The sequence below is a fragment of the Anarrhichthys ocellatus genome, unplaced genomic scaffold, assembly GCF_004355925.1.
Source record: "Anarrhichthys ocellatus isolate YVR2014 unplaced genomic scaffold, GSC_Weel_1.0 scaffold34, whole genome shotgun sequence".
Classification (NCBI taxonomy): Eukaryota; Metazoa; Chordata; class Actinopteri; order Perciformes; family Anarhichadidae; genus Anarrhichthys; species Anarrhichthys ocellatus.
Genome location: NW_022280064.1, coordinates 3,160,430 through 3,175,377, shown reverse-complemented (window position 1 = coordinate 3,175,377; position 14,948 = coordinate 3,160,430). Strand labels below are relative to the sequence as shown.

General features: G+C 41.8%; 1 protein-coding gene across 7 annotated transcripts in view; it reads right to left on the bottom strand.

Moving 5' to 3' along the window:
• Positions 1–1,487: 1,487 nt before the first annotated feature.
• The window catches only part of lrfn2b (leucine rich repeat and fibronectin type III domain containing 2b), a 104,478-nt gene continuing 91,017 nt past the window's right edge, over positions 1,488–14,948 (bottom strand). For all 7 annotated transcript variants that reach the window (XM_031865908.1, XM_031865907.1, XM_031865912.1 and 4 more), the window contains one exon: positions 1,488–6,208. In XM_031865908.1, coding sequence (XP_031721768.1) covers positions 5,245–6,208 — 964 coding nt within the window. In that variant the 3' untranslated portion in view covers positions 1,488–5,244. The remainder of the gene's footprint in view (positions 6,209–14,948) is intronic.

Here is a 14,948-nt window from a genome sequence, read left to right as displayed (position 1 = left end):
ATATCTGCAGCCTGGTAAAGCAGAGTTCATACATGCAGAGAGGGGTGAACAGCATGTGTTGCCATAGATACCTACATTGCTTGGACGTATAGTTCAGAGTCCGATTTTTAATTGTGGACGAAAAACACAGACAAGACCAAGAAAGTACATTGGAGGAGTGGCGACCTGTCAATCACATGGTAGCCACGCCCCCCCACGCTTCCAGCTGCGCACCTCTGCAAATACTTTGACTATTGCTGCTGGCGTGCAGTTCCAGCGCTCGCCTCTCCAAATCTAAAATATTATTATCCGCATCACGTTCTGTCATCTTGCCTGCCTCTGGCTCCTGGTCTGGGTGGGCCACATTTGCTCTCAGCTGATTGATTCATTAATCTGCTTCCCTGTTGGGTGCCAATTTAGGGGTCCACTATAGGACATGAATACATCTATGCATGTTGGGTAACAGAGGCTGCGGCTTGGGATATGTAAAGACATTCCAGTTATTTATTATGATCTCCTCCAGGAGATTATGTATTCTGGCGTGTGCGTGTGTGACAGTGCACCTCGGGGCGACTGTGGCTCAGAAGATCGGCAGTTCAATCCAGTCCATGTCGATGTGTCTTTGGGCAAGACACTTAACCCGAAAATGCTGCCCGAGGCTGTGCCATCGGTGTGTGACTGGGTGTGAATGATTAGTTAGTCCTGATGGGCAGGTGGCCCCTTGCAGGGTAGTGCAAGTGTGAAAGTGCTTTGAGGGGTCAGAAGACTCGAAAGGCACTATAAAAGCACCAGTACCATTTACTATTACCTCTTTGTCTGTCTGTCCACGCTAATTTTGCTGTCAACCTGATATTTGTGATTCAGTTTTTGAAAATGTTTTATTGACTCTGTGGTAATGCTTTTTATGACACCAATGTCTATAAGTCACTATAAACATACTTATAGTGCTTTAAAACCTCCTTATAGCACTGTATATCTATCCATCCATCCATCATCGTTTGCTCATCCTGGGCCAGGTTGCGGGGGGGGCAGCAGCAGGTTTAGGAAGGTAAGCATCGCTTTCCAGCTCTTCCTGGGGAACCCCGAGGTGTTCCCCAGGCCAGCCGAGATATGTAATCTCTCCAGCGTGTTCAGGTCCTACTCCGGGGCCTCTTACCAGTTAGAAGAGGTAGATGGAGAGCTTTACCTTCCGGCTCAGCTCCCTCTTCACACACACAGCGCTCTGGTACGACGCCCGCCGCACCGAACCGCCTGTCCAGCTCGTGCTCCATTTGACCCTCCCCCGTGAACATGACCCCGAGATACTTGAACTCCCTTGCTTGGGGCAATGACTCACTCCCAACACTGAGGGTAAAATCCACCATTTGCAAAGCACTGTATAATTATAATTATAAGCACATACACTATAGATATATGATTTATTACAATAATCATAACACATAAAGCATTTTATAATGACAATTAGGAAGTATCAGAATACTTCCTAAGTATTCTGCTGGTCACTCACGGACATTTTATTTTGCAATGTTCATAATGTGTTATAATCTTTTCACAATGCATTATGATCACTGTTATAATGCATTATAATGTGATTATAAGAAACACTAAGTGGCCAATAGGTGCTTTAAGCAAAGTAAAAATTAATTTGACCATATTTTGTTTGTTGGTGTTGTCGAGATTTAATCACATCGTTTCACTTGTTCAGTTAAAGCAAACATTGACGCTTAGCAAACGACAAACTGAGCGCTCGGTGCGATAAGAGTGCGTGTTCTCATGTCGGTAGATGATTACGGAACATAAACATCATTTTATCCAATCACCTATGAATTAACCAAATTAATGGATACAATTTACCACGGTTATTGGTTTAATTTGCAATTAAATTGGCATTTTGCAATTCGAATCCACTTTCATCACCTTTCACTTCCACCCTGTCGGTCTCACGTTAATGATGACTTTTGTTTTCATTTATAACCTTTATTTATTTTTTATTGTAGTTTTTCAGTCCCCACATAAGCGAACTGCAGCAGTCATAGAGGAAAAGCTCTGACATAACAAGGCTGTCTCAGGAGATTTTTAGTTTTTTATCTTAGTAGCAAAAACAACAAATTTGACCACACAAACATCTTTTACAGCTCCAGGTAAGACATGTGCAACAACACTGTAACAACACAGTGGAGCTGCTGCTGCTCCCCTCTTCAAATGCAACACATATTCCAACTGAAGTATGGTACAAACAAAAAATAATCCAATATATAGAGACACTGTACACACGCAGTCATATCAGAAATATCACAAAAAAAGTCATTCAGACAACACGTGAGAAATGACAATATGGATGTTTACACTGGACTTTACTGTCTCATGGATCAGTTCGGCAGAAACATGCAACACCAGACAAATAAAGCAAACAACTTCATGTTGTTTAATGGAAACTTTCTGGACGATGAACTTTCATTAAATAGGTTCATTAATACATATTTAAACCCTTATAAAAACCCATATCACCTCCAGACGGAACAAATTCTATGAACTTTTGACCAGTGCATGAGGCAATCACAGAGGAAGTTAGTTTCCACAATGAGATGTCAAACATTTGTATGCACAATTTCTGTATTTTTTATGTCTATAACTCACAACCTTGGTAGAGAAAATGAGAGACTTAGTGACTGAATACTTAGACCTGTATATTTGAAAGATACTGAACAATGACCTATAGCTACTTCACCCCAAATGAAAAGGGAAACTCTGGTATTATACAACTTGGAAACATTGCAATAGAAAGGGGTAGGCTGTGCTTGTTCACACCGTGGTTCTATGGTTTGCACCGTAGACTATAGACATACAACACGTCTCCACTTCCCGCTGTACAAAAGTGAAGCCAAAGTATCCTGGATACGGAAGCTGCCATCTTGGAGCCGGAGCTTGGAGCTGGAGTTACAGTATCGAGGTCCCGCCCACACGTGCCAAATCGAGAGCCGAGCACGGCCGCAGCTTGTTAGCGTGAGCCCCCCTAGCTGCAATGTTAGCACCACAGTAGCTGTTTGGCTGGAAAGACACAACAACTAATCCTAATATCTTTATAAAATCACGTGTGATCAAAAGGACACAGGTTCTACATCACAGCCTCATGATTCATGTTTTAGAAAGGACATCTCAGTGTCTGCTGCCAATCCAGGATATGAACACAAACGACGACAGGAAATCGCCGGCTAACCTTACTGTCTGTGAAGATGTTGCTAAGCTAGCTAGCGACACGGTCAGTGACTGTATGAACCGTAGATTGTATATAGAGATATATACAGTTAGTTTGTCTATACAGATCTACGTGTGTGAAACAGACAAACACAGTTATGGAAAGTTAAAGTTACATCTCCTCTCCACGTTCCCATTCTACGTAAAATTCCCAAGTGTCCGGCTCCGCACTCAGCAGCTTTTAATCAGTCATGATGTCACACCCTCTTTTTACAGCTTCAAATTAATAATTCAAAGAAACGTATCAGGAACACGTGAACATACATCAGCGTGATAAGAACAACGTAAAATGACTGAAACCATCTTTGAAGAAATTTTATGTGCAATACATTTTTTTAGGGTGGCCCATCTCCCATCCACTAACATGGAGGGGGCGGGATTCATGAGCTATACTACAGCCAGCCACCAGCGGGGGATTAAGATGTTTTGGAAGCATTTATGGAAAGCTGTTGTGTCGTCCATCTTTATATACATGGTCTATGGTTTGCTTCTTTACAATATCCCATGAGGACGCCCTGATTTGGAGTTTTATTGGAGTCCTTCATTGTACCTTTCAGTAAGTATGTACTGTGATAATGGACCGTTACATCACATACAGATGACTTATTTTGGTACAGATCGGTGTACTGTTGCCGGTGGCGTGGCAGGAAGTGATGAGGAAAACTACAGTAACAACTGACCCCAGGTCAAGGTAATTTGAATAGCCCATGATAGGCTGTAAAGTTATATGATTATTACTCAGCTATTCTTTAGCTTCATCATATTGTTTCCTTGCTTCCTGATCCTGTGGTCCAGTACTAGTCCTCGGGGTTGGGAACTTTCAGATAAACTACTGGTTTGATGGTCTGTCTGCTCTTATTTATTGGGCTTGCTGGGCTTCGTTGTATTTATGTGGCCGTGTTTCCATATCTCAACAATGACTTTAGTGACTACAGTGTTATTATTACTGATACAATTGATGTTTAAAACTATAAACAAGTTGTTATGAACCAGAATTAGCCTCCAAAAATATGCATCCTGATTTTGTCCAACATTGCCCTGAATGCGTTGTTAGTTTCAGTGGACTGGGGGGAGTTTCTCTGGTGTTTGGGCGATATTCTGTGACGAAACAGTGAGTGCATCTTTTAAAAAATAACTTCTACATTAACAACAATAAAACCGATAAAAACCCATTCATTTCACTATTGGACAAATATACACAAACTAAATAGTCTTGGAACACCCTGGCCATTGCACCACTCTCCGCTTCAATATTTTGGCATTTTTTAAACAATTAACCGAGTCTTCACACACAGTACAGCCATAGTTTAGGAGATAATGGGGTTTTATAATCTATGCAGTCACATAAAATTTGATATGATTAGCATTATTGAGTGACCCCTCAAATATATACTCTGTATAGAAAGTAAATATATTCACATACAGCTTTGTCAATAAATCTTTTTTCTTAAATCTTCATGAATCAAAGCATCACATCTACGTTTATATACTTCACCATTCCGTCAGAGGAGGATAAACTGCATCAGTAGGTAACTGATATGAGGATGAATTTACAGATTTTGTAGTGTAACCACTGGTCGCGCCTTGCTCTTATGTCAAGGCAGAGACCAGGAAGGGATCATTTGTGTTTGACCAGCAAAATCAAAAATATAAAACTTCAATTTCATTACATACTTTAAATGTATACAGTATAATAGCAGTCCATGTGCATGATCACATAACAGCACAGCTCTGTCATTTCCCTTCAGCTCTTTGAGGCCGACCATCCATTTTAGTTCATCTCTGTACAAAGTGCGGGCCAAAACAATCCAAAGGTCTTATTCCAAAAGTTTGTTTTTGGCTATGACTGTGAACACCCCTCGTCCTGTCCCACTTGAGTCTGAGCGGTGGAGTGGAGGGGATGAAAATGAGTGTGCTTCATGCAGGACAAAGGCTCTTAGACCAGCGGGTCTGTCTTGGCATGGCCGTTGGCGGTCCATTTAGGCAGTGTTTGACAGTCCTCCATCTTCCCTAGACAGTACTCTCCATCACCCAGTCGGCGCTGTCTATTGTCCCCTTGCTCCCTCCCGTGTCCCCCTCCTCCTCGCACTGCAGCAGCATGCCATTTACAGACAGGCTCCTCTTAGTCCAGATACTGCTGAACCTGCGGGATTTGTTGCACAGCTGAGCGGCCCCGGCGCCTGTTATGTCTCCCATGTCGAAGGACTGGCTCCTTTTTGGCTTAGAGTCCTGAGGTAGCATGAGGAGCCGGCTGAGGCTGGAGTCCAGCGTCCGGCCCAGCAGCGGGTCCTTGTCTGTGCGGGGTTTCTCTGCTGCCGCCGCTGCGCTACTGGCGCCCCCCAGGTTGCGGCCCTGTAGCCCCCGCAGCTCCAGCGAGGTCAAGGCCCCGAGCAGGTGGTCCAGGTTGGACCGAGGCTTGGAGGGAGCTGACCTCCAAATGTTGGCAAGTGTGCTGTTGGGGCTGTACGGGCCCCCCACCATGGAGCCTGAGGATGAGGAAGAAGAGGTGAGACTGCTTTGGAGGGAGCCACACTTGAACTCCACCACCTCGTCCTGCAGGGCCACTTTGATCTTGACCTTCGGCTCAGGCTGAGACGGGGGCATAAGAAGTCCGTTTGGCCCGACTCGCCCCCCGTTGGTCTGAGAGTGAGTGTCACTGACACTGGTCAGTTTGCCCGCTGGGGGTTCCGTATCGGCGGCTTTGTAACGCAGCATGAGGATGACGATGAAGACCAGCAGGGTGGCTACGATGATGCCCCCCACCACCAGGATCATGGTGCCTCCCAGCAGCTGGCTGGGCAGCGACTGGCACTGAGGGTAGTTGTCCTGGGTGAAGAAATTGGTGCAGCCCACGACGTTGGTGGCCGTGAGCGTGGTGGCGGTGTCGTCCCAGGCGGCCAGCACGCACAGATCGTAGCGGGTTCCCGACACCAGATTCGTCACCAAGAAAGCTTTGCTGGAGGCCGGGATCATCCTGAACAAAGACAAGGAAAAACAAAACCTGCAGGTTAATTACTCGATTAAGATAAAGAGGTCTTCCTCTTCTGATATCTCTCTTAAAGACAGAAGCAGCTCTGAAAACAAAGAGGAGGCATATAGTAAATGCTATAAATGATTGAACCATCAGCATCTGAACAGGGTACACATGTAATTTCAGCACATGGAGACTTAACTAACTGCTGCAGGAGGGAATGCAAGCTCTATTCACTGTCCAATTTTTCATTAAAGGAGAATCAGGATTTTCATTTGCATTCCCTGGAGTTTCTCTCCACTGCTTAGTCTCTGCGGTGGCTGCTTTAACAGACAGCCAAGAGTAATTGGCTTTATCTCTCATAGCCATCTGTCTTGCAGCAGTGAACAGAGGGTCCATTTGATATTGGAGCTTCGGAGCAGTGATAAATAAATAAGCAGACAGAGAGTGAAGCACATTTTGTGTGCGCGACTCCAGCGAGCCTCCCAACTGCCCGAGGCGAGCTGCTCAGGGGCCAGATGACCGGTGGTTGTACCGCTCACGCCTGCTGTTTGAATGGTAGCCCTCGTTCATGCCCAGAGTCAGTTTCTCCTGCAGGGATTCACATCAGTCATGATGAACCTGACCGTCTCACCTTTCGGCCGAATCATTCTCAGAATTCTGCCAGCTCTGACCGTTGTTCAGTTTTACGTCTGAAAATCTACCTTAATTATAAACTGTTTATGTCAAGATCACTGTTTCATATCAGCTTCTAATCGGGCTAATGGTTTCTGTGTTCATTTCTGAAGGTTGATTAAAACTAGGCAGGGTCATATTAACCCACTTTTTTCAGCCAAGCTGGAGATTTATATTATCATTTTAGAGGTGCCATGGGCATGGTTGCCGCAGGTCTTTGTGCTTTATTGATACTGTGGGCTCAATCCACAGAGAAATGCAAAAAAACAAACAACGGATGGCTATCTCACATTCTTTCACCAAAAGGACATTTATCTGACATGCGACAAGGATCACAGATGAGTTCATCCTCAGTGTTTTGCCTTATCCCAATTACTCACCACAGCTCAAACAAAAAGAAGCTGCTTTCCAATACAAAAGTTCCACTTGTCCAACTTGTGCTACAGTTCATTACACTATTATAATTGGCTGCCGCGGTTTGGGAGTGAAATTCTTTAGCCCAGTGATGCTTTCGCTGTGCACTGCTCGCTCCTCTGTCTGGGTCTAATTGATTTCAGGTTGTCTGCATAGACTGGCTAATTCATTTCAATTCATAGGAATATAGCCAGAGTCCACAGAAACGTATGCCAATGCTTATCACGGGGAGATAAAAAACATTTCTTGTCCCTTTGGGCTGCGAAAAGGCAATTTGTGGAGTGGCCTGCTTAGTTCCCGATGACGGCGCGAGGCCGTAGCATTAATCAGAGTGAAAGCAGGGGAGCGAGAGAGGAGACACAGGAGGAGACGGGCTTACGCTTCTTTGAGCTTAGCGAGAGATTTGTCAGTTATAGTTTTAATATTCTAGATATTTTCTCAGCTCAAAGAAAGAGCTGACAAAACAAATACATCGTTACTCCAGGCTGCATCTTTCCTGTCCTCAACCACTAATTCATGAGCTCCATTCTTCCTTTTTTACAGCTGCAAAGAACGGCTGAATGATTATTCATTGTCTGTAGTGATTTCTTAAGGCTTTTCTTTTCCTCTGGACAAATACACACAAGGTCAAGCCAAGCGGTCTCCTGCCTTCGATTCAGCCTAAACATCCGGGGTGCTGCTGGGAAATTTGATTATGCTTATATAAGCAAAATCCCTAATGGTCTCTCACTGGCCGCTCCTCACACTTAGACTCTGCAGCCGTATTGTAGAGGATTAAATGGGCCGTGGCATTGTTCGGTGTCTGGTGTCTATACCCTTGAATATCTCCTGGTTGCAATAAAACATCCTCTCCGTCTAACTGTAATGGATGAATGCATTAGGAAGAGGAAGGTGTTGCTGAAAACGTTGCCACCTTAGGCCTGTGGTTTGTGTTAAAGTCTCCGCTTGAGATAACGCTGATAACACAGCATAGCTCATGCAAACACAAAGCCAGCACTGCAGTGAGTTGATCTGGCAATGAAGACAATCATGGCACAAACATCAGTACTTAACAGCCAACTTTCGCCGCCTGTAGCGCAACTTTAAAAAAAATTGACTGGCTTGAAATTTGAAACATCTCGATGAATTGAACAGCAGAGGGTGATTACCAAATGGGGAGGGACGCGAATGGCATGAATACATGGAATTTGCGTCATTTGCATTTTCCGCATGAGTTAACATTGTTCAACTCAAGCGAGACATTCTTGTGAAGAGTGTGGTCTTTCGTCATGTAATTATGGTGAGGACGGCCTTTGAGCAAGGCAAACGGGTTTAGATTCAACTGCTCACAGCACCACCGTGTTGGAGTGGGAGGAGGAGTGAGTGGAGTGCTGTTCAGTTAGATGCATCTGCAGCCACAAATCCTACACACTGTCCCTTTAAAAAAAAAGATTTCTCAATGATTAACTCTGAACTGTTAAATCCAGCGGTAGAAGAAGTATCCAGATATTTTACTTATGGAAAAGTATAAATATCTTAGTACAGAGTATAGATGATTACCAGTCAAATTGTACTTAGGTATGATAAAGACAAATACACTTAAGTATAAACTGTAATACTCATTATGCAGAATTGCCCCTTTCATTATGTTTTTAACTTATCTGTGTATAGAAAATCCTCATCTGCAATGTAACTAGAAACGAAAGCTGTCATATAAATGTAGTGGACTAAAGAGTACATTTCGCTCTAAAGTAGCATGGACATACCCAAGTAACGTATAGATGTCTCAAAGTACAATGTACTCAGTTATTTCCCTCCTCTGTTCTCAGATGAATCTCAGATGTTTTTTTTACTGCAGCAAATGATGCTAAGACGCGGCTGAGAATGTTGTGATTTGTTTATGTACGAAGAGTTTATTTCTTGATCCTCTTATGCTTCTCTGACCCGACGCTGACAAACCAAAATGACAAAAATCTCATTTGCTGCCAAAATTTAAGTCATGGCCTATTTTTCTTTGTAAAACAGAAATCCAACGCATACAATCCATCTCAAACTATCTCATTGCAAACTCTATTATGGGGGAATTAGAATTCCTTCATCTTTAGGTGGTGAACTTTGAACTGAAGAAACTGCTGTCATGACTTTTACAAAATGACTGAAGTGACTAAAATAAATGAATTACGATCAGATTAATGCAATAAAGTGCGTGTCTGGAGGGGGCTTTAGAAAAGCTATCCCAGGCACTCGTGCACGTTCTCTCCTGTTTTTTTGACTCTACACTTAATCTTCCTTCCTTAATCTTCTTTGCACATTCTCATATATAATTATACATTGAGATATAAGTAACATACTCACTTTATATGTAAATATTAAACAGCACATTGTATATTCATGCTATAGATATGATTGCTGCATATTATCATGTTTCTATTGTTAATATGTTTGTATTTTTGTCTCGTATCAACAGACCGTTTAAGTGCAACACAGGCCAGATCACGCCGTTTAATCCCGGTTAAACATTTACTTTATAACTTTTTGATAATATTTCTTTCTTTGTTTTTGTATCCTTGAATTGCTGGTCTTCTTTAAATGATCTTAGCAATGCACTTGTACTCTGATCAAGTTGTTATGTGTAAAGATTAGTTGTAATGCAGTAAATAAATTATACTCATGAGAAAAAAACTATTTTATCTCTTATTCTGGAGCTTTCAACCGTACCACAGTCTTCATCAGCAGATGGAGTTGCTCAGTTTTCATGGACTTTCAACGGTCAGGAATTCACTTTAAGTCCTATAGTCTTTTAAGCCTACATGGACAGTCAATGTATCCTCATACGACGGTTTGTGTATGTTATAAAAAATGTATTCACATACTCGATCAGTAAAATAAGTACTTTTGTAAAGTAAATAACTATGTTTTCTGTGTTTTTCGTTTGTGGAGTTATTTCGAAATTACAGCACATAACTTTTTGTGGGTATAAGTGCGAACAGTGGATGAAGACAGCCTGGAACAGTATACATACAGTCAGCGTGTTCAGAGTAACAGGACGTTCGAGCATCTCCATCAAAAGCAAGTAAGACGACATTGAGCTGAGATTGTTTTGTCAACTGCTGTTTCCAAAGCTCAACATCCTGTACGCGTTCTGAGCTTTTGATTCTCTGTGTAAAAGACATGAGAGTTCATCCATAGAGGATTCTTGGAATGTAATTGTAATAAAGGTGCGAGGATTTGACCATGTGGTCACTTTACATTGAATATCGCTGACACACTCTTTTCTCTACCACATAAAAGAAATGTTTGTCACACATTCCTGTATTTTGTTGCTGCTTGCTGAAGAACACATTCCAACATGATCTTTTTCTTGAACGGCTCCTGGAGGAAGCTTGGCATTTCAAAATAAGCTGGTATGTTGTTGTGAGAGCTGTGATCAATACCTTACAGTACGCTTTTCAGTATAGAAGCCATGCATCCAACAGTCTCTTCAGCTCAGCTAATAGCCAGTAATGGTGGCCTAAGGTGAGTGCTTTCAGTCCTGACATACCTCCCTGTAACAGACTAACACTAAATCCCATGACATGTGACACTGAAGCCATTATGTGGCGAAGTATTGCCCTGCGTATTGCAATTTTATTGAAATATCACTGACAGGCGGCAGCTGACCTGCAGCTTCCATTACCACAGCCACATAAAGAACTGAAGAGAATCACCTATTCATGAGCAGGAATTATGCGGTGCATTTTTACATCAGAGGTGGACAGTAATGGGTAATGGGACACTTTGCATTTAATTAAGTAACCTTTTTGAGTATATTGTAGTTCTAAAAGTAGTTTGAATTCAACACGCTCTCCTTTACTCTAATGGTCTACATTTCGGGAGAAAAATGTATACTTTTACACTTTTGTAATGGTGTACCAGATGGCGGGTGAGCTAATGTGGCTTTCTGTTGAGGTAGCCACACCCCTTTAGAGCAATAATAATAATGGATGAAGCTATAACATGATCCAAATGAGATGGAACGACTAATGGTTTGTTTCTGTGCAAAGGTATTTAGCATTGTATTGGGCAGGCCATTCATGTAGCTTGATGAAGACAATTTATTTTGCTGGATTCAGAGACTCCCAGACCGGACAACGCCGTGGTAACGGCCTGTCAATCACAAGGTAGCCCCGCCCTAAAGCATACTCCACTTTATGGTCTATTTGACTCTAAATGAGACCATAATTAAAGACGACTTGAAATTAGTGATTGTGACCATAAAGTCATGTTTACAATGTTTACTGAGGTAATACATCAAGTCAGAAGTAGAGTCATTGTGTCATAGATTTCTACACAGTTGCCCCCTGAAGGCCATTAGAGAGAATGCAAGTTTAAGGCACTTCTGCATTGGATTCACTTTTTAGATCCGGAGGTTGCCGCCTGACTGGATTGCAATTACATAAAATGACTAATAACAGTTAAAAAATAGATGATCACACAACTGTATTGAACAGCCAATTCATCTATTAAATAATATCCATCACAAAGTTCACGTCATTATCTCGTAACTAGCCATTTGATGGGCACAAAATGCTGGGTTACTCTTTGCCTCTCTTTGCCTACTCTGCCTACTCTTTGTCCCTGATATTTGTCGGGTCTTTGTTACTGAACTACCCTTATAGTCTGTACGACTTGATTAGTTTGGAGTACTGAATTGTTTCGGTAATTATAAGGATACTGTAACATGTTGATACTTTTCATATCAACCTTTCTTTACATTATAGTTTCATGGTTCATGCATATTAGATCCTCCCAAGACAACACATTCTCAGTCCCAAGCTGTCAAATACTCCAGATTGGTCAATGGCCCTACACTTCAGACTGTAAAGCTCTATGTACCCCTCTAACGTCAGTTTTATGTGTCAATTTCCACTTGTGTAACATTCCGTCCCTTTACAATAAGTCAACGTTGACGTTTGGTTTCACAGAGGAGAGGACCAGCGTTCTCCTGAGTCAAAGTCCTCGGCTTTACTTGAGTACTTATTATTATAAATGTACCATTACTTTTACTGTACAACTCTACCCTCGTCTGATAATGTCACAGTCAAAAACTTTGAAAGTATCTCAGAATAGTACACTTTACAAAGGAACTACAAAAAAAACATTTTAAGCCTTGCAATTGCACATTTTTTTTAATGTGCAAAGTCTGTGCCCTCAGGCCTCCACGTTCACCCATCCTTCATAAAAGATCACGGTTAAACCTTTAGTTCAAGGAACAATGTGCCAATCAGGGAAACTGGAGCAGTGATAACATTGTCCCCCAGCTCCAGGGTGTGAAGAGGAAACAACTCTTGCCTCTTGCGCACAGTGGCATACAGCTGAAATGATTAAGTTGTCTGGATCCCTTGAATCCCAGCAGCTACAGACCTTTTTGCAAACTTCCATTCTTATTTAAACTTTTACTGAGAGTTGACTCAAGTTTTCTGAATTCAATTCAGCTTTTATGAAACAGTGTGTGATACATGTCAGGCTGCTTTCAGAACAACGTACACGACAGAGACTGCCCTTATTACGGTAGAAAATCACATTCTCATGGCAGCATGAAAGCTCTAATCCCTCTAGATTTGGTAGAGCTTTTGCTAACATCTTAATTGATCAGCCTGGGTTGGCATTAAGGACTTGTTGGTTCAGCTCTTATTTGTCTGATATTCAAATTCAAGACATACTCAGCAGACACCATCAGTGGGGCTACGCAAGGTTCGGTTGGAGGCTCCCAATGAGCCACATCATCCACACACAAAACATGTTATTTCACTTTTCTACTGATCTTATTCATCCACAACTAAGCTTAGAATACAAACCACCACAGAGCCGCTGCATATTTTTGTATACAAAAATATGCAATATGCACACTATTGTATGAAATATGCACACTACTGCATACACACTGAACACAAATATATGAAGCAACATTTATCATTCCATATTTATTCCTGCACCCTTTGCACTCTGCACCATTGCACTATTGTCTTACTGTTTAAATGTCATTGCTGTTATATACTGTAAATCAGAGGAGGCCAGTCGATAGAGGCAGAGGAGGTTGCTTCTCCTCTATGTCTGAGAGGCAAAGTATTAAAATAAAAAAAACAGATCTCGGTATCATTTATAAAATATTTTTCTCTCTTCTTTGGAAAGACAAACTTATTGAAATGCTTCAACAGCAACATCTGCGGGGCAGGCAAGAGGCCAAACCTCTTATATCGATTTAATGCATTTCATGCTTATCTGTTACTGGACAAAATGCATAAAATGACGAACCCATCGGCTACATGTCTGACGAGGGATAAGCCTCTGCAGTGTCTCCAGTGTAGCAAGTGGATATCCGGGCCAAGACTTACTTTTACAGTCCGATTAGCAACTCGACACAACCAGGTTGTTTCACAAGCAGTCAGTTTAAAAGCTAATTTCAAGCCACCGTCGTTATATGGTAGCCGGTGGGTTCCCAGATTGCATTTCGGCCCATGCTATTGGTTCTGTTCTCTACACGAACTGTTTACCAGCATTCAACCAAAGCTCTGTACTTATACGATATCACCATTTTACTAACTTGTGACTGTAAATTTTACAGTAACATGGAGATCAACATGTCGATTATTGCTGTTCTGCCTGTCTGCATGTTGTTGTTGCTGTATTACTACACTGGTATATTGCCGTTTCCTGTTGCTTGCATGGCTGGTGCACGGTCTTGAGGATACCCATTTGGTTGCTGTTTTATGCCGTCTTGTTGTCCTTCATCTCACTGGTTTCAATACATCCAGCCAAAGGACTGCAGTTGAAAATGGACCAGCTGGCCAACACTGGCACATTTACTGAAATGCTGATTAATATGCGTTGCCCTCATAAATAAATAAATGAAAATTGATGTCCTTATGATCCGACTTACAACAGCTGTCATGTTTATAAGTCCTGTGTAGCTTAGTACATATGTACAGTGTATGCTATTTAAATATTTACACAACATGAATAGTGTCTTTTTTATTATCTAATCTTTCTAAATTAGGACATATTTAAATTCAAAAATGTTGATTTTTCAAATTAAAATGTTTTAAGCAAGAACTGAAAAAATAGCCTGAATAGAATTAATTATATTACTATTTGCCAGAGTTGTACTATATGATTACATAAAGGTCTGAAAAACACTCTTCCTGCATTTCCATCTGGCTGAAACAAGAAAGAAAATATGCTTCATAATGAAGGAGAACATTGCAACAAAGGGGGTGGCTACAACCCTGAGGCTACAGCTCTAAATATCTTGCTTTCCACAGTTTTGAGTAGAGATTTATATGGCATTAAGTAATTGGATTTTTTTTCTGGCTGGTTTCACATTAATTTTAGAGGCCGTGGTGGTGGAATACAAGCCTCATCTAATACAGTTTGATCCCCATCAACTGCTGCTGGATTGGCAGGAACCCTTGCCTCCTGAGCTTAGAAATTGCCCTTCTGGTTCTGGACTGCTGAGCACAATCGAGCCCAGTATAGTGCAGCACTGTGCTTAGTGAAGGAGACATCACATGATGAAAAGGTGAGGTAGAAGGGAAAAGAGTTGTTTTTACTGCAATTCTATGGACAAAGGACAATACCTACATCCACATATATATATATATATAGAATATGTGCATTTTCCAGTAATGATGTACGG